Source organism: Lathamus discolor, chromosome 4 (assembly GCF_037157495.1).
Source record: "Lathamus discolor isolate bLatDis1 chromosome 4, bLatDis1.hap1, whole genome shotgun sequence".
NCBI lineage: Eukaryota > Metazoa > Chordata > Aves > Psittaciformes > Psittacidae > Lathamus > Lathamus discolor.
In genome coordinates, this window is record NC_088887.1 from 73,341,352 (window position 1) to 73,364,688 (window position 23,337).

The 23,337-nt window shown below is 37.0% G+C and overlaps 1 protein-coding gene across 1 annotated transcript in view; it reads right to left on the reverse strand.

Moving 5' to 3' along the window:
- Positions 1–23,337, reverse strand: part of IPO5 (importin 5) — a 43,464-nt gene that overhangs the window by 14,223 nt on the left and 5,904 nt on the right. The window contains exons 3-18 of the mRNA XM_065678034.1: positions 18,120–18,312; positions 17,534–17,636; positions 17,170–17,266; positions 15,982–16,086; positions 12,642–12,764; positions 12,424–12,544; positions 8,838–8,925; positions 5,610–5,716; positions 4,176–4,300; positions 3,997–4,086; positions 3,738–3,911; positions 3,291–3,509; positions 1,813–1,896; positions 889–1,021; positions 679–800; positions 57–153 (exon numbers count right to left, since the gene is read on the reverse strand). Coding sequence (XP_065534106.1) covers positions 57–153; positions 679–800; positions 889–1,021; positions 1,813–1,896; positions 3,291–3,509; positions 3,738–3,911; positions 3,997–4,086; positions 4,176–4,300; positions 5,610–5,716; positions 8,838–8,925; positions 12,424–12,544; positions 12,642–12,764; positions 15,982–16,086; positions 17,170–17,266; positions 17,534–17,636; positions 18,120–18,312 — 1,981 coding nt within the window. The remainder of the gene's footprint in view (positions 1–56; positions 154–678; positions 801–888; positions 1,022–1,812; positions 1,897–3,290; positions 3,510–3,737; positions 3,912–3,996; positions 4,087–4,175; positions 4,301–5,609; positions 5,717–8,837; positions 8,926–12,423; positions 12,545–12,641; positions 12,765–15,981; positions 16,087–17,169; positions 17,267–17,533; positions 17,637–18,119; positions 18,313–23,337) is intronic.

Below are 23,337 nucleotides of genomic sequence, written 5' to 3' on the forward strand. Positions count from 1 at the left end.
TTTGATTCTTCCAAACTAAGTTTCTGTTTTCACAGTTGAATTTCTTAATAGGATATCATCATGGAAATAGAACTTCAACAAAGGAACCATCAGCTTCACAACTTGTTCTGTGTACTCCACAAATCCTTCTTTCAGCTCTTTTGCATAGCAAACCTGAAAAACAAAGCACGGAAATACTACCTTAACGGAAAATACTGTTACAGATGTTGTTTTCTCGGCCATGTAATGGTGAGAAAGATAGTTAGAAGTTGTTTTTTTTTTTTTTTTAATTTATTTTTAAAAGCATGCTTTTAAATCCATTTATTTACCCTCTCCACTGTGTTTTTTTAAGAAACTCTGATAGCACCATAAGTTCTCATCTCAGTCTTAGAACATTCAAACATTTTTCAAACCAAATTCAGAAACATCAGTATTCGCTGAAAGGATCTACTCTACAGCATCTCAAATTCTTTAAAGGTTTTGCTAACGAAAGGAAAACGATCTGCTTATCTTAAGAATTGAAGTTTCAAAATACAGGAACTATTTTTAATCAAGCAAGGCACACACAATGAATTGTCTGAAATCTACCCGACATATCACACAAACAGAACTATTTCATTTGATACTATAAAGAATTTTTTTCCTTACAGATTTTGGCTTCAAACTTGATTGTCCAGCAGTACCAACACTATTACTCACCAGCATCTGGCATGCAGTTGCTTTTTCTTCAAGGCCTGCAGTTTTAATTCCAAAACTTTGCTGATCTCCTAGATTTACAAATTCCCAACCATCATCATCACTCATATTTTCCATATCTTGTGCTGTTATACAAAGGGGAAAAATAAATACGTTAAGTGTTACAAAATAATATCAGTACCTTTTTCAAGCAAAACATGATTCTAAACCTACTGTCTAAAAGAGCTACTTCAGGTTTAATGGACGCAGTCTTCATTAAAGGTCCCATGACAACAGGAAGGTACTGCTGAAATTCCTTTCCAAGAATTTTACACATTCTGGCCCATGCTGAGATCATGTAAGAAATCTGGAAGAGAAGAGTCAGAACTTTCATGTCCCACATTTATTTAAAGGAATGCATAAAGGAAGAACATTATACAATAGGACTTCCAAAAAGAATTTGTCAGTAGCGCATAAAAACTTATTTCAAGGAGAAGAACTCATCCAATGTGCTATCCATATAAAAATGAATCTTCAAAAGACATGTCCCCAGTCTGTATTCGTAACAATGCACTAACAGTACCTCAGATCAAAGTCACTATATATGTAAAAATGTGACAGTATAATATGTACTTGCAATGCAACCACGACTGTCTTGAAAAGTAAACTTTTTTTCTGAAACAAATCATTCCCTAAATTTAAGTGACACTACTGAGCCATATGCCTGAAAATAACAAACAGCAAAAAAGAGAGCAGCACTGTGCTTTCAGGAGTATTTGTTTTCAAATGCACAAGTCAAAATAGAACTCCACTCATTAGAACAGCTGTCTAACAAGCCTTGTTGAACTATTTATATGGAGGTGACACCAAAGGAATAGGTCACACTCAGCCAAAAAAAGTAGTTAGTAATAGACAAGGAATGATCACCCACATGCTGAAATTTCTTCAGCAAATACAGATCCTGGAATTCTCATTTCCTAAACACATTTCTGTGAAAGAGCCTAAGGCCATCTTAGGGCAATCAATCACAATTTATGTAAGACATGCTGAAAAATTAGCCTGAAGGTGTAATTGGGGAAGGGGGCGGCAGAAACATCACATGTATGAAGAACATTTTTAATACTAACCAACAAGTTATGCACTGTAATTTTAACATACCTGTGGATCATCATCTTCTAGATCACTGAAGTCTGTTTGTGTCTTCAATAACAGCTGCATTACATCTGATGCATCCTGCATAAACTAGAGAGAGGAAACAACTATATGTTTTTAAAGGCAAATTAAAAGGGTACTTTTAGTACTTAAATGTACTTTTACATTAAAGTATTTTTTAGACTTAAATGATCACTTAAATTGTTTGGTGTTAAGTCCAGCACACTGCCAAGACACAAGTTAAAGCTAGAAATAGAATCATAGACTAGTTAGGGTTGGAAAGGACCTTAAGATCATCTAGTTCCAACCCCCCTGCCATGGGCTGGGACACCTCACACTAAACCATCCCACCCAAGAAAAAAATGACGACTGAAATGCAGAAAAAAATTGAAAACACAAGGTCTTTTTCTGGAAGCATCACCAAGTCATTCTTGTCTTAAGCTTCACTATATCTCTGTTCATACACTTGAAAGCAGAGGAGTATTTAAATAAAACACTACATAAATAAATACTAATACTCCAACAATTCTAACTTCCCCAGATATCCTTCTTACTATTTTGACTCCTTTATGGAACTGGGACAAAAGCTGATCGCATGAGCTACTTACTCATGAGCTTGTAACGTTCTAGGTCACATCAGATGCCCCACTGATGTTAAACCTACCTTCTTTCCACTCCCCATGTTCCCAGTAGTCCTCCAACAATAATTTATTAAAATTAATTATGTTTAAAATCTGTTTAAAATTCAGTTGCATGAATGAGAAGTTTCCTGGTAGTCCTAAGTCAAAGGAAAGTGCTAGTAATTTTGGGAGGGGATTTTAGCATTTTTGTACTGTAATACTTCACATTATTTTACTTTGAAATGCTATTTTGTTTTCTTCACTCAGTAAGATGAAAGTGTGTAAACCGTAATGCAAACTTGCTACCAGAACACCACTCACACTGTCCTTCAGCTGTTTCTCAGTATGCTTACAAGGGTATGTTTTAACCAAAAAATGGAAAAAAAAAAATAATCTCTAAACCTGCCAAATACGTCAAGCCTCATGACAAATGAGTACTTCTAGCTCTGTTACAAGCACATTTAAACTTCTCAGGCATCTGCACACAGAAACTATGCTAAGTTTCCTTCAAACTACATACATCTCACCAGCCATTCTGATACTGCCCAAATTAAATGATGCAGTATGTCTCTTAAGGCAAAAAGCCACCCCCAATGAATAAAAAAAAAAAAAAAAAATGAGTGCTTTCAACACTGCTCAGTGTGAAAAGACTAACTCAGGCTGTAATATTTTCATAGGATTCTATTAGGAATTTGTGAATCTAAACAGCAATCTGGTCATCTCAGAAATGAGAGCAGGAAAACAAGCATAGAAATCAGCAACAACATAGCTGTATGTGTAACAAGTGAATGTATTAATTCAATGTTAACTCTGCAAAAAGGGTCATTTTAAAGTATTAGCCCATTAGATAAGATCTAAGCTTACCTTTTCTTTACCAACAGCAAGACCAATTAGGCTGATGCATTCAATAGTCTTTCCTCGTAAAAGTCTTAATTCCTTCTGAACGGCATTCTCAACAATGTGTTTTAGAGAGGGCATAAATAAATCATAGTAGGGAACAAACTTCTCCTCTGCTGTATCTGCAACTGATGCAATTGAAGTCACAACTTGCTCCAAAACTAGCTTAGTGCCTTTCTGTATCAACTTGGAAAGAGGAAGAATAAAGTGTTATATTTGTACAGCACATTCTTTACTCAAAAGCATGCCAGATGTAAAAAATCTGCTCATGTATGTCTTATTTATGTCAGTTTAGACCAACATCTGCAGATATGTTGGTCCAACATCTGCTTATTTCAGAGGTCTTAATTCAGCTATACTTATTCCCTGTGCCAAGCTTACCCTCCATGAAACAACTTGTTCAGTATATTATACCTCTTGTAATTTTATCACCATAGTGGAATGAAGATGCTTCACTAGATTATCCAAGTATGGAATAAGCAGCGACTTAGGACAATCTTCAGTGAAGTTTATGAGTGCTGCAGCTGCGTGGGCTTGAACACGCTGGTTGCCTTGATCCTCCATGGTTTGCAGAAGAGCTGCTATCACCTAAAGGAGAAATGTGTATTTTCAGAGAATAAGTTTCTGAAAGGGACATACTCCTACTACTTCCTCCCCCCGTCGCACTACTTACCTTCTCATGAAATTTCTTTTGAAAACCAGGTGCAAAGTCAGTTGCCATTTGTCCGATAGCATTACAAGCAGCGTATCTTACTCTTGGATGCTGAAAAAGTATTTCCCTCAAATAGTTAACAAGTAGCTATGAGAGCAGAAATGAATACATTTTGAAATTATTAATAAACTTATACTCACAGGATCCTGAAGGAACAGCAAAACGAAATTAACTATCTCATTTAAAATTCCCTCCATCTGTTGATGGCAACCTTCTCCAATGGCTGAGAGAGCCATCAAGCCAGCATGCCTGTATTTCCAGTCAGCTATAGAGGAGTAAAAATGAAAATAAATGTTATTCATTTTGGAAACTGAAAAAGACAAACCAACTTTTTGGGGGACAACAGGAGGAAGAAGAATGAAGAACAGAAGTGGGAAGGCAAACTGATGCATCTACTTGATTTGTCAAATACTTTTCACTTTTCCTCATACATACGTCCAGAGATGCACAAAAATTTGAGTATTTAATCCAGGCAAAATCCAGACCTAGAAAAAAGAATTCTTAACTGCTGATACAAGTATGTACATAGTTCTAACACTTGGAACCAGCATGTTAAGTAAGCTAAGCAGGGAAGCATCAGGACGGGATTTACTTTTCCCCTTCCCATATATATATATATATACATATATATATATATATATATATACACATATAATAATAAAAAAAAAGTGTGTGTGTATATATATAGATCAAAGCAGCCTATGAGCCTATGTCTTCCTCTTTAGGTCAGGAGGGGAAAAAGGCCTAGTGAATCAAATAACTGAATTTAAAACAAATAAATGATCAGTACTGAACTTTTCCAGCCATTTCCCCAAGACAGTTTGTGAACAGTAACATTCCATCTAGGGATGTAAGGTCTGCCCTGCCTCCAAGTCCTATCAGTCTACTCTTTTGGCTTTTTGTTGGTGGTTTTGGTGTTTTTTTGGGTTTTTTTTTTTTGTTTTGTTTTGTTTGGTTTTATTTAAACAGAATCTCTGTGCTTCTGTGCTGAAAACCATGGCTATTACAGAAAAGAAAATCAGAGGAACAAACAAGTTTAGCAAACAACTTGTGGTAAATGCACATAACAATTTCTTTCCTGAAATAATGCAAGATTTCAACATTCCTGATTATTTATTAAATTCTTGGAATGAAGAACATGACAGTTCAGAACAGGGGAATCCTGACAGTCAAACTTGGGTTTCATGAGGATGAAATAAAATATCTTGAGAGAAGGTACAGTGAAGAAGTAGTTTATTTTGCACTAAAGTTCACTGGATGTTCCTAGTTAAGCTTACTCTTGCTACTCTAACTGCATTACTATTAGCATGCATTCTGGACTTGAAATTAATGATTCTACAAAACAAAATGCAATTATATTTGGACCATCTGGCTACCCAATCCAAACCCAGTTGCTCTAAATTATTATTTCAATAAACATTCATGAGAAAAATGGTTCACAGCATTTAAAGCTGAAGTGTATAAAAGATACATCGAGTAGCTAAGCATGAAGACCTAAGGGGTATCAAAGGTTCTGAAAAGGACAGACTTGTAAAAAAAAAAAAAAAAAATAAAAATAAAATGCAGCTACTTACGATTCTGAAGCATCTGCATAATATGTTCTTTAATCATAGGTAAAACAAGTTTTCCTCCGAGGCCACATGCCATTCTGTCCAGTGCACTCTCGCCAGCAACTGCATTGCTAAATATCAGTTACAGAAACATCAATGGTTTGATAACTACAATAAAACAGTCCAGCAGGGCACAGAATTGCCCTCTCCTGCAGTTCTAGTATTCAGACTTTTGCCATCTGAATACACTAGAGCCTCCGTAAGTAAATAAAGCATACCCAAACCTAAAAGCATACACACTAGTCACAAAACAGTTACTTACCCTCTACTGAAACATGTATTATTTGTAGGCTACTGATTAAGTCTAGTAGCAAAGAAACTTAGCACTGAAGATATAGACTGAATTTTGCAACAATTACACATACCTAGAAACCTGAAACAAAGTTTGCAATGAATTACACAATATTACTGGCCATCATCTTTTTGTCATTAGAATATGAACCAGTTCAGACTTGCTGTGAATCAGGTGAACCAGTAGAATACAAGCTTTGGCATATAAGAGACCTTTCTTGCACAGCTGCAGTATCAGTAGTCTAGAAGCATGTTCTCTTGCCAATGACTCAGGCATAAAACATTAGTCCAGGTGAGGAATCTGTGACTCCCAGGCAGTTGCAGAACTGAGAATCAACTAACATTATCTTTGTGAAGTGATCCGTTTCACCCAATAAAATTATTCCCTACAGAAAAGCAAGAAGGTTTCCAGGATACAGATAACTACTGGTACAGATATTACAGCCCATCCTAGACACTCATGCTGATGGAAGAGCTGAGTAATAGTTCAGAAAGGGATGAATCTCCCTCTTCTTTCACATGTCAGTCAGCTGGGTCAGAAATAGAGGTCTTCAAATTATTATGCTTGAATCCCCAGCTCTCATTACAAACCATAAACAGTCTAGAAATTCAGATGCTGTGAACAGCAGTGTTTGTGCAAAGATACTGACAACATTGTAATTTTTCTTCTAATTGGTCATGTTCAAATAAGCAGACACATCACGAGGAGGGCAAAAGAGCAGGGACACCCAGGCTTAGACAGGGGCTAAAGTTAATGGCACTAAAGTTAATGGCAGCTTTTGTGTGAAATTATATTCTTTGAGCTCTTTCCCCTCACCATGAATTCAGACGTTCAGTTTGAGGAAATAGTCTATCTTAGAAAAATGACCACACACCTCCCTGCAACGTTTGCAAGGCTTTTGCCAGGAAAAGAGGAAGCTGGAATAACCTTTTCCTCCTTTAGAATTTCACTGCTCTATTAAGTCAGAGCAACAAAAACCTGGAAATGCTAAAATATTCCCTGCAGCTTTTGTGTAGGCTGACTCACATCCCCCTTAGATCTGAACACACCCTAACTAAACTACAGCCTGATGATCATTTCATGGACTGAACAGAAATTCCAGTCTTCTTAAAAGCTGCAAAGACTCGAGCACCCAAAGAGGTCAGCATGAACATCAGCTTATCAACAACTCTCCACAAAAGTGGGAAACACAAAGCAACATGAGTGAGAAAAAACCACCACACACACCATCAGTGGAGACTAGCTGATGTCCAGTATTTTGTGTCTAAGCCTCAAGCTCCCCTATTACTTTGAGGTCCAAAGGAGCTACATTTCCCCTTCAGGCTAAGGTTGCCAAGCATAACTTGTTTTCTGATCTTTGCTCGCTCTACTTGAAACTTGTAACAAAATAAAACAAAAAAAAAAAAAAGGGGGGGAGAGGGAAACTGTCAATCAAAAATCCATAGGCATCTAACTTCTGTTTAGAAGCACTAAGTTACTCTGCCAACAATAAAGACAAATTGGCATGCCTCAAGTAGATGATTCAGAGCTCTTACTAAGCTGCTTAAGCAGGATGTCTGAATAAACTCCACACCCTGAAAGGCTTGATGAGGATTTGAACTTTAAAATTCTACTTCCTCTTGAAATTTAGCTGAATGAAAAGATTCAAATACCTGACAAACCTGAATGCAGCAGTGTCAGACAGTTCTACCTGTATAGGAAAATTCCAAAGTTGAGGAAACTAAACCCATTAAAAGGGTGCGAAGGGGAAGAAACAACAGCTTACTTTCAATTCCATAACCAAATGGAACAAAAACCAGTATTCCAAGTCAAGCAGAAATTAAGTGGGTTCTTCGATAAATTCCTATGCTTTGGTTTTGTTAAGTGTCTTTCTATGCCTGGTATCTAGTAGAAGTCACTATATGGTTCAGTGGTAAAAATCAACGTCTTTTCTACTCCCTATCTTCCCGTGTGTTAGGAATAACGAATACACTTCTCAATGTGTTCCATGGCAAATTGTTTTAAAACACTAATTACATTTGAGCCTTGAAGGAGTTGGCAGATGTGGCAAAAAACAGCACCTGGACTGGTAAATGAACATCCCTGTCTTTACAGAAGTCTGGAGATAGTTATCTCCTACACATATTTCTGCTTCTACTTCATTCTAACTGTATTTGGTCAAGAGCAGATGTAACAAGATGCTGTAGACAAATCACCGTCATTCTAGTGAAAATCTGGAGCAAGCTACAAAGCACGCAGGAGTAAGTAAATCAGAGAGATCAGAAGATCTTTAGTCGATCTTTCTTGCCTAAAACACAGCAAGATAAACTACTGCTAGCCATAGCAAGGGATTTAAAATAATAATAAAATTGTATTTTTGAGCTAGATGAAAATCCATCAAGGAATTCCACTATGCATTCTTACGTTCTTTCAAAGGTAGGCAGCTTTTCTTTTAACACCATCTTTTCAAGGGCACAGATACATAAAAATATGAAGAGATTGGATGTAGATGATTAAACTGGTCAGTGCCTCTCAGCTTTGGCTCCAGCTAACTTTAGGATAAGCCCTCAATTTAAAGGCTTAAGAAGTGCTGACTTCTGAACTCAGCAACATAAATGACAGAAGGAACAACTCTGAAAAGTTAAAACAATGCAAAACAGCAGACAAAAGCACATGCAACATGTACAATTACAGCAATACACAAATATCAAAAGGATTTATTTGCTGAACAGTACCTAAATAGCCTACTTAAAAACTGTTTGAGAACAGCCAGATACACTGCTCATGACCAACAGAACAAAGCTGGAAGTTATCTGAGTTAAGGAGAAAGTAATGCATTGCAGTTATTTGCAGCTTGCACTTAAAATTTGCCTTTAGCACAGTCTTGATAAAAATATCGAAACAATTAGTTTCATAATTACCTGTCAAAATCATCATCTTCAAGCTCATCTGCATTTGCCCAGTCTTCATCTTCTTCCAAGTCAACCATCATTGCTAACATTTGAGGAACTGAGAAAAACAACAAACAAACCAAAACAAAAAAACCCCAAAATTTTAAGCTCAGGTTGTTTTCTTAAAATAGATGAGAAATATCTCAAATATGTTCTCAAATAACAAGCATAAGTTTTACGTTCCCTCCTTTCAAAAAAATAATTGAAGAAAAAGAACTCTTCCTCCAGTAGCAGATAGTCAAGTCTGTCAAACTGCACCAGCCACTAATTCATGATACATTTTCAGAAAAGTATTTTCAGAACATTCAAATCAAGAGAAAAAATGTTGAAGTGTATTTCTTAAAGACCCATAGCTCAATGCAAGATTTTTTTTTAAATCATAAAGATAGCAAATGTGTATTACTTAATAAAGTCTATGTTCCATGAGAGAGTTAAAAATAGCATTATATGCTTTAAGAACTCAGATATACTTCATTCATTTTGCTGAAACTCTGACATCACCCTTCAAACATTCACTGATGAAAGAGACTATATTCATGAAAAATGATACTCAACCCTGACAGGATGCATTTTGTTAACTGCATGTACAGTGGTCAATTAGCATAAAGTTTTGCTTTTATAATAAGCTAATGGTTTAGAACTTGAGATTTCCCCTCATTTCGGTTTTGCATCTTGAAAGTATCTTGCACATAATAATCCAGCAGTTTTTCTGCTCCTACCTCTGTGGACTGATTCTGTGTGCTCTTCTCACTACAAGTCTTTAAAGAGGCACTTACACAATCTTTATCATAACATTCAACTACTATACAATAAGCAACACCTATTCTTCCAAGTTGTTCACACTAGAGGAAGAAGTGCAGCGATTTGTCTATTGTAAGCCTGCCTATTCTTGTGCACTTCAGAAGCCCAAAGGGTGAAAAGTACATACACCTTGCACTTTCAGAGCAAAGTAAGGTGCTCTTAAGTATTCTTCATATTATACTACCTGCTCAGAGCATTTGTTTGAACTCAACATAATTTATGCAAATAAGCTGTCTTTTGCCCTGGAAACTAAAGTTTTCAGTCAAATACTCAACTTTTAAGGTTTAAGAATCTTTTTAGGACAATCTACCACATACCTTGAAGGCAGGCATCATTGTTACCTGTCCTTTACAGCAACCTACCTCAAAAACTAGAAGCAGCATACAGTAATCCATGCTGCTGAGATGCAGTATACCTAATCAGTTGCAGTATAAATGGTGACTTTCCTAATAACCTTACACTACTGTAACCTACTATACAGGCACAATCCTAGGCAAACTCACCTCATCATATATCTGGACAGATGATAAACTTCTGATGACAGAAGAAAATACTGCTTACTGACAGCATCATGGGGCAAGTATCAAGAAAAGATCAAATTATGGATTGATTAGCTTGATGTGGCTATGTGCCTTCAGCCAGAGATTATACCATGTATGCAGAAACCTTCAGAAAGTTTTTATATACATACCAAGACAACTTAATTGACACTAACTCTAACATGATGCCCATGTCAGAATTCTACTTATTTACTAGTCACTGAAAAGAATTTCCTTCAAAAAAGAGAGCAGTATAGCCCAGAAGCTTTTCAGACACAGACACTCATAAGCACATGCATGAAAATGATGCATTGTCACATCTCTGTAATATGGAAGTCAACCATAATCTACAACAAATGCTATGTGGCTCCAAAAAATGTCAGTGTTCATTGCTACTAACAAGCAAGGCCAAGAACAGTCATCCAAACCTGTCTGGCCACCATTACATCTAGAACCTGCAAAAGCCTGTGAACATATTGGTTCTTCTTTATGTTTAATATGAATGTGGCTGCCTGTGAATGCAGTTTCACAAAGAATTTTTTTGAACGTAAAGGTCTGCATTAAAGTCTCACTAAGCCCTCAAAGTCTAATTATTGCCAATATACAGATTGCATACAAAAAAGTTTAAGGATGACTAAGTCTGCTTCTTATCACAGCATGCCATGACTGCTCATTTTCTGGAGACCAAGCAAAACTATGGCCAAAGATAGGCTGCAGCTTTCATTTCTAGGGAAAGAGCAATAAACCATTCTCCTATATTGAACACTGAGCTCAAGGAGCAAAGTTTGAACTAATTGAATTCCTGAGCAGACAACTGGTACACAGGATACAGCCCTACTCCTCAATCACCATCATGTTCAGTAAAACCAGCATAAGATGACAGTTTTGCTCAAGACCCCATTCTATTTGTGAGGATCAAGTGATCTAGCAACTTCTTAGTTGAATGAAAACAGAAACCATTTTAAACTAAGTCATAAAACCAAGGCAAAAGCAATTTTTTTTGCTGCCTTTTAATCATTATGAATGTAACTGCTTTACTAGTTCTGCAAAATACATGTCTTTCACCTAGTGATTCATTAATATTAAAGAGCAATTTTACAATGGGTTACAAACCAAAGGTATTTCATTCCTGCATGGTACCTTATCTTAAGACACTATTTTGATACAAATATTTCATTGCTGAACAGCAGCTAGCAATCCAATATAAAAGTTAATACATTCTAAAAAGATATGAGGTACTTCACTACATTGCTTAATCAGATAAGAAGCTTGTAATGATTTGGGGACAGCACGTGTCAAGTGTTAGCATTCCTAAGAAGCCACCGGACTGAGTATAAAGACAGCATTATAAACATTTTCAAATTTCAAAATACATTCTAAAAGGATTTGTTCTTTAAAAAACTATTGCACAAATAATCAAAACTTCGGATTAAGCCAAGCAGATCCAGTTTTCAACTTCCAGTTTCCAGAAGTTTTTACATTATTTTAATGGCATGTATACATACAACTTTCCCCAACCTGAGCATACAAGTGAAAAAAGCAAAACAAACAAACAAAAAACCCCAATAAAACAAATAAAACAAACACCCAACAAATCAAAGAACACCAAAAAACCCAAACAATTGTCTTTACCCAAGTTTCAGAAAACAAGCAAGAATTTAAACCAATACAGGTATGACAAGGAGGGAAAACAATCCTTCCAAAAAGCAGGGTACACTGCTGTGTCAGTGATCTACCATGTGCCCTGATCTACTCTCAAAAAGGGTTTAAAAGGCAGAGAAATATCACTATGCGCAGCATTGGTGCTGGGGCTGTCCAGAGTATTTTTAGTATCTCAAATAATGCACGATTAAAAAAGTGCCTCTCCAAAGAATTTAAAATCCACATGTTAAATAGACTAATTATAGACTACCTCTATTTATATAAGCATCTGATTTTTAATTCGCAGCTTTAACTCAATACTGAGGCTTAACATGCATGCTGAATTCCTTCAGCCTTCAGTTGCCAGCACCACAGAGTATCTGGCCTACATACCAAACTTCAGACATAGAACTTCAGAACTAAATGCATCTTTTCTTCAGTAAAAATTTCCAAAGCCAGCAGAAAAACTTGAAAGTAGTGTTTTCCTTGGAAACACCTAATGAAGAGTCTACCATATTGTTAGGGTTAGGGCTGCTGACAGAAATTGTTTCAAAGAGAATGAGTAAAATACTTACTGGCTTGTGCAACGATGTTGGTATGCCTCCTCAGCATAGCAGCAGCAGTTTCTGATAAGGTCACAATTACTTCAAGTGCCAACTGACGCTGCATGTTACTGAGACTGGCATCTGCACACAGCTACAATCCAGAAGATTAGAGCAAATGGTTACAACAGAAGTTCTGCGCCATAAAGAGTGATTTATTTAAAAACAAGCCCAAAACAAACTAGCTTTACCTTCAGACTTAGTTGCAATGTAGGCTCTAACTGTGGTCGTAAATACTTGGGAACAGAATCTGCAATTTCTACAAGGGATTTCAGGACAGAATCATCATTTTGGTAGCAGGAATCATTAACAGCCTATAAGGGGGTCAGATGAAGATAAGGTTAAATAAAAACAAATAATACTATGAATGGGACCACTGTTCTAGAAGAAATTTGATTAAATGTGATTCATTAACATAGCCTCACTTAGCATTAGTAGCTTAGCATTAGTAACTAAAATAGCTGAAGCCTTAGGCTGCAAGAATTGACCAAGAGTTTGATAAAACTAATGCTGCTAACAAAGAACTAGCTGAATCTGGCAGATAGGAGCAGAATGAAGATAAGAACAAGGAGACAATTCCAAGAGAATAAAGTAACTTCAGAAGGCCAGCCCAGCAACTGTGAAAACCAGTATGAAATCAAGATACCACTGATAAGAATTAAGTGATTGAAGATGGGTGGCACATGTATAATTGAGAAGCACGAACTGGGGTAGGAGTCTCTCTGCAGAGGCACCCAGCTAGAGCTGTAACCTGAGAACTAATAAAAAAACCTAACTGGAAGCCTTCATTCAGACTCTGAGTTTTTCAGTGGGATCTTAGGGTCAGAAAATGCATAAATGCAGCTACAAAGGGATAATATGCAGGGTTGAAAATGACAAGTTTTCTATAGTAAGTTATGGCTCACGATGTCATATGCTATCAATTTTGGCCCATTATTAGTTTAAGTCTAATACAGTAGACAGATACAAGAATTACAGTCACACATCAGAGGCACCAACATGCAAAAACACACACTATGTTTTGACAAGCATAACTTCAAAATCCATTTTAAGTTAAGAAAAACTCCTCAAACTAACTGCTCAAAAGGAGGAAAATGAGTAACTTCTTTTTTTCCCCTCCTGTTACATGATAACAGCTTGGAATAGCTTAAGCTTACAAACACCTGACAACTCTGGAGAGCCACCGAATTAAAGCAGACCTTTCAGGCTTCACTCACAGGACACAGGAAAGAGAAAAGGAAATCAAGGTTTTTACAAGTATCCTTCCTATACCCATAGCTACATTCTGAAAAGTAATTTAAAACTTACTTTTAAGTGATCAGGTTGATACTTTAGTAGCAAAACAGCACAGAGTTATTCAAAGGTGTTAAAACTCTTCTAGAAGTAGCACACAAAACCCAAAACTCCAAAGAAAAAGAAAAAAACACCAAAAAAAACCCCAAAAACCACCTCTCAGTCTTTAAACAGACTTTTGGGTTTTTGAAAGGAATTTTCATTAGCTAAGTGTTTGATGTCTTCCTAATGTAGAAACCTCTGTTGAAGAGTTACGTGTTTTTCTTAATACTTCAGTCTGGGATCCAGCACTTTGATAATGCCACTCAAACAGCCCACACTTTCAACACAGAAGCAGCATTTTCTAGTATCAGAAACGTCCTATGAAGGGAAAATAAATTTATCTTGGTAAAGGCCTTTTGTGCTAATAGTTACCACTCATCCTCTGATTTTGGAAGAGAATAATGTAATCCTTACTACAAGTTCCTGTAAAACTCCGTATTGTATGCCCATTTCACCTCAGACACTTTCTTAAAGCAAGGTTTCTGAAGAAAGAATTTTCAAGTGCACAGTGAGCCCTAAAAGGCAGAAGCACTTTTCTGTAGTATCAGACACCAGCAACCACAGAAGTAAGCTGAAGTTCCAGCTCTTTTTACCTCCACTACAAGATAAATCTCTAGCATCTAAAAGTTCCAAATATTAGTACTGAAAGCTTAATTTTCACCATAACCACTACATATTTTACTGAAAGGACTGAATTGCCAAGACAGACTTTTAGCTTTTTTACCATGCCAATATTTTAAAATTAACTTCAACAGCAACAAAAAAAAAAGCATCCAACTGTTTCTAAAGGTCACTCACCACTATTCTAGCACATCCCATCTCCTATTTATAAACTCAGATCTTCATATCAATCTTGCATTACCACAGCCAGAAAATCTAGTCCTTCTTGCAATAAGTACTTCAAAAAGACAGACTTCATAGCACAGTTCTGTGCTGTGTACTTGCAAAATGAAGCTTGAAAATGCAAGCCAAGTGCATGTGTTTTTACAGCCTAAAATAGTAGCACTGAAACTTACAGCACACAAAGTAGGCTACCAGTCTGAAGTCTAAAAACAGCATACTATTTAATTGCCAAACATAAAGACAAATGGCATGCCCACCCCAAACCCTGCTTCACTCCCACTCATGCAGCACTCGGTAGCCAAAGTCCTCTCAACCAGCTACAATTTTTGAACAATACAAATGTTATTGCCAGACAGGGACTAACCACCAAACAGTGACCTCAGTATCAAAATAATTCTTGTACACACTACAGAACATTTTCAAGTTCAGCTAATTTTAATAAATTCCCCTCAGTTTGCATTTAAGATCAAGCAGACTTCCATCAATTGCAGAAGCCAGCAAACTTGGCACCGTATTTCTTCAGCTTGCCATAAAGCACACACAGACAAGGTTTACAGCTTACACTGTCAACTGGGACCTGCTGTACTGACTATAGCAAGCAGTCTTTAACTTGAATTTAGCCTAATTTAAAACTGCCAAAAGCTCACTACCACTGTTATCACAGGTACTTGGTTATTTTGACGTTTTCTTGATACACAAAGAGAACTGTATTGTGAAACTGTTGTCATTCAGTCCTCAAACCATTTCCATCTCTAGTTTGGTTTACAATAAGCTTCCCCCCAAGAGTAAACAATTTTATATTAGAATTCCAACTTTGCTCAAATTCGTCCATCCTAAAAAAGATCTAATCCAGCTTTAGAAATGGTACGAAGCTTAAAATGGCATTTTGTTTGCCATTTCCTAGTTTATCGAACTACAAAGATCATTTGTCTAGACTGTTGTTCTTACTCTAACAATCTTTGTTCAGAAAATTCTACACTGTCCCCTAAACTGAACAGATACAGGATATTATGGGTCAATGAATTCCCCAAATACTGATTACTTGAAGTCTCATGGTTAATTTAACAGCTGAAGATTTTGAGTTAGTTAACTCAAAATACCTAAGTAACACTGTGTAAATTAATCAGTATTAAACTATGTACCTTAAAACACTATCAACCAGCTTGTATTTATGAGATTCCATATCAGTTTCCAGTTTATCTTGCTGGTGGACTGAAGCCAGGCTAATTAAGATAGAGTTAATCCAGGTCTCAACAAAAATTCATATGCTACACAAATTTGCAGACCAGTAATTTGTTTGGATACAGTCAGACAGTAATAAGCACATTAAGTGTTATTTGTGTGGTTTCTTACCTGCAAGATTCCAGGTAGCAAGTCTGCAAAATGTTTAAGCAGAGGAAGATTGTGCTCATTAGCAAGTACAAATGCAGCTGCAGCTCTAGCAGACAGAGTCTTGATCTAGAAGACAGGATTGGAGAAAAAAAACATGAAGACCTGGTGATGAAACATGCCTTTGTTTTCTTCTAATATTAGGCCTATTATTTGACTATATTTTGTATTATCATTTCTCTTTTACACTTTCCTAATAGATATAGCAATTAGTTTTTAATTTTACATCTTGCTTCAAATTAAGGTAAAGCAGTAATGAAGATCTTCAGAATGTCTTATATGATATAAAAATGGTTAGCATATTATGAGGTGGCAAGTATTCCCCAGTTTTGTTTGTGTTTGTTTTTTGTTTTGGTTTTGGTTTTTTTGTGGTAAAAACTATTGTTTTCAACTTCCCTCACTATTTCAAATGTGTATGCAAGTGTCAAAGTCCCATTTTTCAAGAAGTGTGATCTAAGTGTTCAAAACATGCTTCTTTAAAGGCATGACTTGTGGTACTTTAGAAAATGTTACTCAGTTGACTTTCAAAGGTCAGAAAAAATAATCCATGGGAGAGCTACAAACTGAACCCATATACCACAGCAGGGTTTCCTATCCTTGCCCAGCATTTTCCACAACAAGAGAAACATTTTCAAAGCACAATTCTTTGCACAAATCAATAAATCTGAAGCCTTTCAGAAGAGGCTTGCTAATATAACCTCACAGCAAAACACAAACAGTTCAAGGAGCTGTTGCATATTCAGTTTTGAGACATACCGTGTACAGATACTATGTGTAGAGATACTATGTGTTTTTACGGTTAAACACAAGGACCAGAAAGAAAGCTTAACAAGGAGTTTCTGATCCCTCAATGTTGCTAGCTAAACCCCCTATCTCTGCTTTGGCCCACTATAATTAGGTTTCTCAAAGCGTAACTACTATGGAAGAATCTGGCCCTAAGCAGTGCAGATAGAAGCTAGCCAGTAAGCTTTAAGACCATAAAAGGGTTTGACCCTTTTGTTTTGCAGTAGGCATAATCAAAACTCCAGCAGTACATCAGTCTCAGGTAATGCCATTCTCTGGTTGAAATCTGTGGTTTAATCTTCGTATTTGAGACTACTGCACAAAGTTCCTACGCTCAGCACATAGCAGGAAAACAAGCAAAGGTCTTACTGATGGATGCTCTTGATCTTGCATACACTGAACCAGCATTCTCTTAATGACCTCCAAATAGTGTTGCTGCTGATTGCCAAAAACCCCAGGAAAATTCCTAAGAATAAGACAAGACAAAAACATCAATAAAAATTCACAGTTTTAACCTTATTTTAAGCTTACCCATTGTTTAAGCTACAGATTTTAACTGTACATGTAAGCATTAAGTAAACAAAAATACCTCAGAATAAATGAAAAATACATGATTGCTTGTTAAAAATGAAATACAGGATTGCTTGCTAATTCAGTTGTGGCAGTTTTTCTTACATTTTTACAGCCACGATTTGTCTAACCTGCAAAGATGTAGCAAAGTCCGAAGGCTTACCAGAAAATATGTAGAGCAGCCTCACGCAGACCCACATTCTGAGAGCTGACAGAGTCAAATAAGAATTTCAGAACTTCTGGCCACTGGTTGTTGCCATCTTCATCTAGATGAAACAATAAAATTTTAGGATAAGCAAACTTAAGTGTGTTTAGATCTCAACTGTGTAGGGCAACCAGTCATCACTACTGGAAACCCCAAAACCCTGATCTGAAGATGTGCCCAAGTCACAGCATCAAGAAGCAGTCAGGAACAGATGATGATCTGTATTTAGTGTTACATAACAGGTCTCAAGAAAGAAACTGATGCAGATATTCAGCATGACATTCATGGGAATTTAAACAAAATTGGATTTCTAAATCTTAATAGAATCTCACCTAAACTCAAGCCATTTAAAACACAGAGTTAAGGAATCTTATTTTTATCTGATCAAGGATAATGTGAACAAGTATTAGGTTTTATTTTAAACCATGAAATCAGCTAGCACATCATGTGCAAATGTCTACAGAAGACCACAGAACAAGAGATAAAAATACAGCTACTATCAATACATAGACATTTTACCACAATACCAGCTTATATAAAGTACCTATTAAATTCCTGGCCAATTCAGCAACTATGTCACAGATTTTTTTTCTCATACTGGACTGTGTTTCCAACTGAATAATCAACAGCAATCCACTTTTGATAGAGGTCTGATCATCAGGTGAAAGAGCTGGATAAACTTCTTCAAAAGCAGAAGACAAAAGACGACGTAGAAGAACAGCTGCCATTTGTCTAGCCTATTGAATAAGAAAAGTATGTTAAAAGTGTTTTACTATGATAATCCTGATCTTATGGAGAAAGATGAGCAACATCATGCTTCCAAATGACCAGTTTTCCCTGTATAGACTTGTTTGGTGAATGAAGTACCTCTCAAGCAACAACAGATAGACAATTAGGATAGTAAGTAAAAACACAGTAAATAAACATGACCTCATGATCATGTTTCTGACAATTACAGTTCTTCAAAGAAATAATCATGAAATCCACCAAGGTATTCAGTTTTTTTCTAGAGATGAACCTTGGACATATTTTGTGGCAAGGTAAGGATACAGCTGCACTATTAAAAGACAGTTTGAAGCATGACTTCTTTCTATTTTAAATGACCTGCTGAGATAATTATAATCCAGATGGGTTTTTCTGGATTAACAAGTGACTTAATGGGACAGACTTGTCAGAAAATTAACCCGTAAACCCTCCTTCACTTTCTCAACCAAACTCTAAGTTAGATTTCTGCAAATAAAACTTTACTCTGACAAAAAAACCCCAACAAACCAACACCCCAAAAATCAAAGCTTTCAGCCATTTGCAGACCTATGATGAAACAATTTTCTTCAAACTTCAATAAGCATAGGAACCTCAATACCACATGTCAATCTCCTACGCTTCTTGCTTGCATAAAGCAACTCTACAACAGTATAATTTACATATCTGTATTTATTTACAAATACACAAGAACCAGAAGCAAAAAAGCACGGCTGAGTAACTTAAAATGAACAGAGCAACACATGCAGTAAAGGCAAAGACACATGAAGCACTGAATAACTTCATAAATAGGATGGTTCAGCAATCAGTGTTTCTAGAAAGAAAAATTAAAAACCATCCCCAAACTTCTGAAGTTTAACATATATAACAAAACCTTACACGTTAAATCCTCACAAAAAAAACCCAAAACACAACTCCAATGTAACATGCAGTCTTTTATTTTTCCTCTAAGATATCCTTATTTAATGTGCACTTGAACAAAAAAGTTTCATTTATAACAGCCTGAGGAATTAAAAAGTATTCCGTTGACCAGCAGAACTTACAAAGTCCGATTTCCAAAGATCTCTCGACTATATTGCTACAGCATAACCTACAGATGAGAACAAAAACTGCCTCTAAGCCTCAGCTTCTAATGTACCCTGTAAAAACTGGGTATTGCTAGAACATCCCCCAAGATACCATTCCGTTTTATGCTCCACAGTCTTGAAACTCGCTGTGCTTTCTTCCAACCTAGCTAGCTCTCTCCTATCCAGCTAAAGAGCAGTGTATGCAAAGACAAAGCACCTCTACACTAGCTGAAGGGAAGGACTAGAACTGGACTATACTCTAGATCATTTCTTATCTCCTTAACAGCTCCAGTGTGGATCAAAGCCACCACATACACAGGATTAGTAGATCTAAGACAGATGAACAAAGAGGATCACAGCCACCAGTTGTGCAGCAGCTCCCATTGTAAGCCAAAGTTCTCCAGGAACAGGTCATCATATGGGGAATGTGACTTAGGAAGAAGAAAGATTCTTTCTCCACTGCCCCTGGGAACCCCACTAACAATGTATCCAAGCACCTTAACGGCAACACAATATAATGAAGTCTTCCCTTCTCCCATCTCTGGAAGCACCAATATTGTGAAAGATTAAATTTCTCCTTGTTAGTATGGTGAGCTTACACAGGAAAAACCTTGAATGTGGAGCAAGTTTGATGGGACTAAACAAGGCAAAAATTTCAATGCGCTGTCTTCCCTTAATCAACGCATTGTGTTTCTGTGCATAATGTCCAACATCTGATAATGACCAAAAACTCACATTGTATTTATTCCTTTCCAGAAGTAATAATAGGTGGCCAGACAGAGAATAAAGCTTACACTCATAAAGCACAGCCTCAAAGAATTACCCCTCTGAAGAATTAAAAATATTAGAAGACTGACAAACACAGACTGATTGCAAAGTAAAAACACAAGTAACAAGGCATATAGAAAGACCCAAGACCAGCATTACATAAATTAGTAACTATAACCAGGACCTAGCTTAGAAAAGAATTCCCCAATTCCCTAAAGCAAATTCGAATGTTTGAAGGAGTGACAAAGAAGCAATTGACTTCTAATAATAAATGGCATATTTTCCTTAGCAGATATCCACCTATATATGAAAATAACCACTGCCAATTTAACTATGATGAACTATGTCAGCTCTGAGGCTGTTTACTCTGCTTTAAGGAAGAAAGTATGTATTTTTCACACACACAAAGGCTCTTTCTTATTTAATTATTGCAAGATATGTACCCAAACAAGCATTTTAAAATTCTGTAGCTTAGTAGCTATAGCTTTTAATGAGAACAAGAACAATATAAAGTGTACATTCCAAAAGAGGAACTTCCAAAGAAGCATAAAAAAAGCAGAATTTTCCCCTACCACAGGGTTCTTCTGCATCTCTAAATTACTGAGGTGCTCATATACAGTTGGAATGTCAAAGTCATTAACATAAGTAGTCATAATTCTCAAATTTCAACATACCACTTCTTATTAATAGAATTTAGTGCTATAAAAACGTTCTAGAGTTTTACAGATGATAGAACCAAGGCACAAAAAGACAACCAACTTGCAGGCCAAGCATAAGAATTATGAACAGAAATTTGGGACACCATGCTTTCCACTGGCATCCAAAGTGTCCAGGTAATCCCACATACTTTGCAAGCAAAAGACTATCTCATGTACTACAGTCAGTGATTTTATTTTAGGTCCTCAAGGAGGAAAACATGCATGGATGGAAGCAATCAATATTTAGGACACAGTCCAAAGATGGACTTGCACAACCTCATTTAGGGATCCAGCCCCACTCGGAATTCAAAGCACGCAGCGTGTAAGGTCCTGCATGCTTAAAGGCAGAATTTTGGTGCCTCACAAGTGCATGGGCTGCCTGCCCTCCCCTCCAAATGCTGAACAGGAAGCTGCCCACAGCAGTAGTTTTCAGACTAAGAAGTGCAACCCCTTCATGTGACAATACGGAGAGGAGGAAGGGAAAGGTCTGAGCCCTCTAAGAGGGCTGTGGAGTACAGCAGAAACACGGTTTTACACAGCACTTGTATTTCACAGGGCTCAAAACTAGTCAACTGAAAATCAGGACACAATTTAAAACTGCTGAACTAGAGTTAACTGGGAAGAAAATACATGCAAGAGAAAATGCAGAACTTCTGTTCCTTTCTAAGATTTAGGCGGTAAATCAAAACTGCAAAGGAACAGCCTCTAACACCTGAGAAGCATCCTAAGAATAAAAATCAGAAAATGTAAATTGCGAATATGTACCATCTTTCTCCACAACCCTTTAAAATGCAGTTGCATAGGAAGAAGTAGAATCCTAACTTTGTAACAGTGAGACTACATGTTCAGAAAATTGGAAACCTGGGCTCAAGCCCCTCTTCAGCCTGAGGTGTACAAATCATCTGCCATATCATCTGGCACAGAAGTGTTCTCTCTGCTAAATCAGACAGTTCCCTCCACTTCTGTGAACAGTGTTACCCTGCTATCAGGAAAATATGAAATGAGAAGAGAGGGAAAAGCTGATGGTTTCCACAGTTTAAGTATTTGGTTAGGAGAAACCCGCTACACAGTTAGTTTTAAAAGTTGTTTCTGATCTAGCTTAATTTTTTTTTTCCAATGTCAAATGCAAGGTGTCCTGGGATCTGAATCCCTGTTTCTCTATATAAATGCCAAAACTACCAGGTTGCAGAGTCAGGATTCCCCCAGCTGCTGTCCAAATAGTCTTATGAATCTTGTATTCTCTACAACACATCCCAGGATGGAGTACTTTCTTCAGCCTGATTTTCTCATGAGGGGGTAAAGCAATACAGAGGTTTCAGGATGAAGAAGGATCTGAACCCAGCTTCCCCCACTGCCTGGGCAAGGGATCCTGAAAGATCTAAGGCTTCTTCCAGTAGCCTGTGTTTAGTGGTGTCTGTACCTTCAGCGTGCTCAGAGGCCACATAATAGGCCCAAAGCCTTATCCCCTGATGACGTATGCACTATTCTTCCCAACATCTGGATTTACATAAAACATATGCCCACACAAAACCATACCTGTTGACAGCAGCACCTTACGGAACAGGGAGAATGATTTCCTGCATGTTTATATGCAATGCTTAGCTGAAGCATAGCAGAGTTTAGATTGGATATAAGGAGGAAATTCTTTCCTGTTAGGGTGGTGAGGCACTGGAATCGGTTGCCCAGGGGGGTTGTGAGTGCTCCATCCCTGGCGGTGTTCAAGGCCAGGTTGGATGAAGCCTTGAGTGGGATGGTTTAGTGTGAGGTGTCCCTGCCTGTGGCAGGGGGGTTGGAACTAGATGATCTTGAGGGCCTTTCCAACCCTAACTATTCTATGATTCTACGATATGACTTCACTACACGGCTCTATTTAGGTACTACGTTTTTGGGATTTACAGGGAAGACAGGTTGTTTGCAGGTTTTAGATATCTATCAGGATATTTTTTGAGTCCAGCACCTAGTAACTTCTTAAGTTACGAGCTAACATTTAAACTTCTTTGATTTATCCACTAGTGGAGTTAAATGAAAAGTTATTCTACAAATGTTAACCTCTGATGTCTCATTAAGGTAACTTCTACAGGTGAAAAGTTCCTTTGCACTTGAGTTAAGTTGGAATCCAACTCATTGGCCAGATTCTGAATAAGTTGCAGACTGGGCTATTTCCTTAGCTGATGTAATGAGAATAAAATAATTAAATACATGTAATGAATATTTATTTACACAAGCATGAGTTGTCAACTCAGACTTACCACATGTATTCAAAACAGAAGCACGTGCAATGCAGCTATGACTTCTAGGACCCAGTTATCTCATTATCATGTATGACATTCTGATGAAAAAAGGGCAGTGGCAGATCTTACCTTTTTATGGCAAATTTAAATACAGGAGAAACTACTCAATAGCCTTTTATCATTTGAAACCCCTCACAGGGGCAGGAAGGAAAGCTACGTATCTCTTATGCAACCAG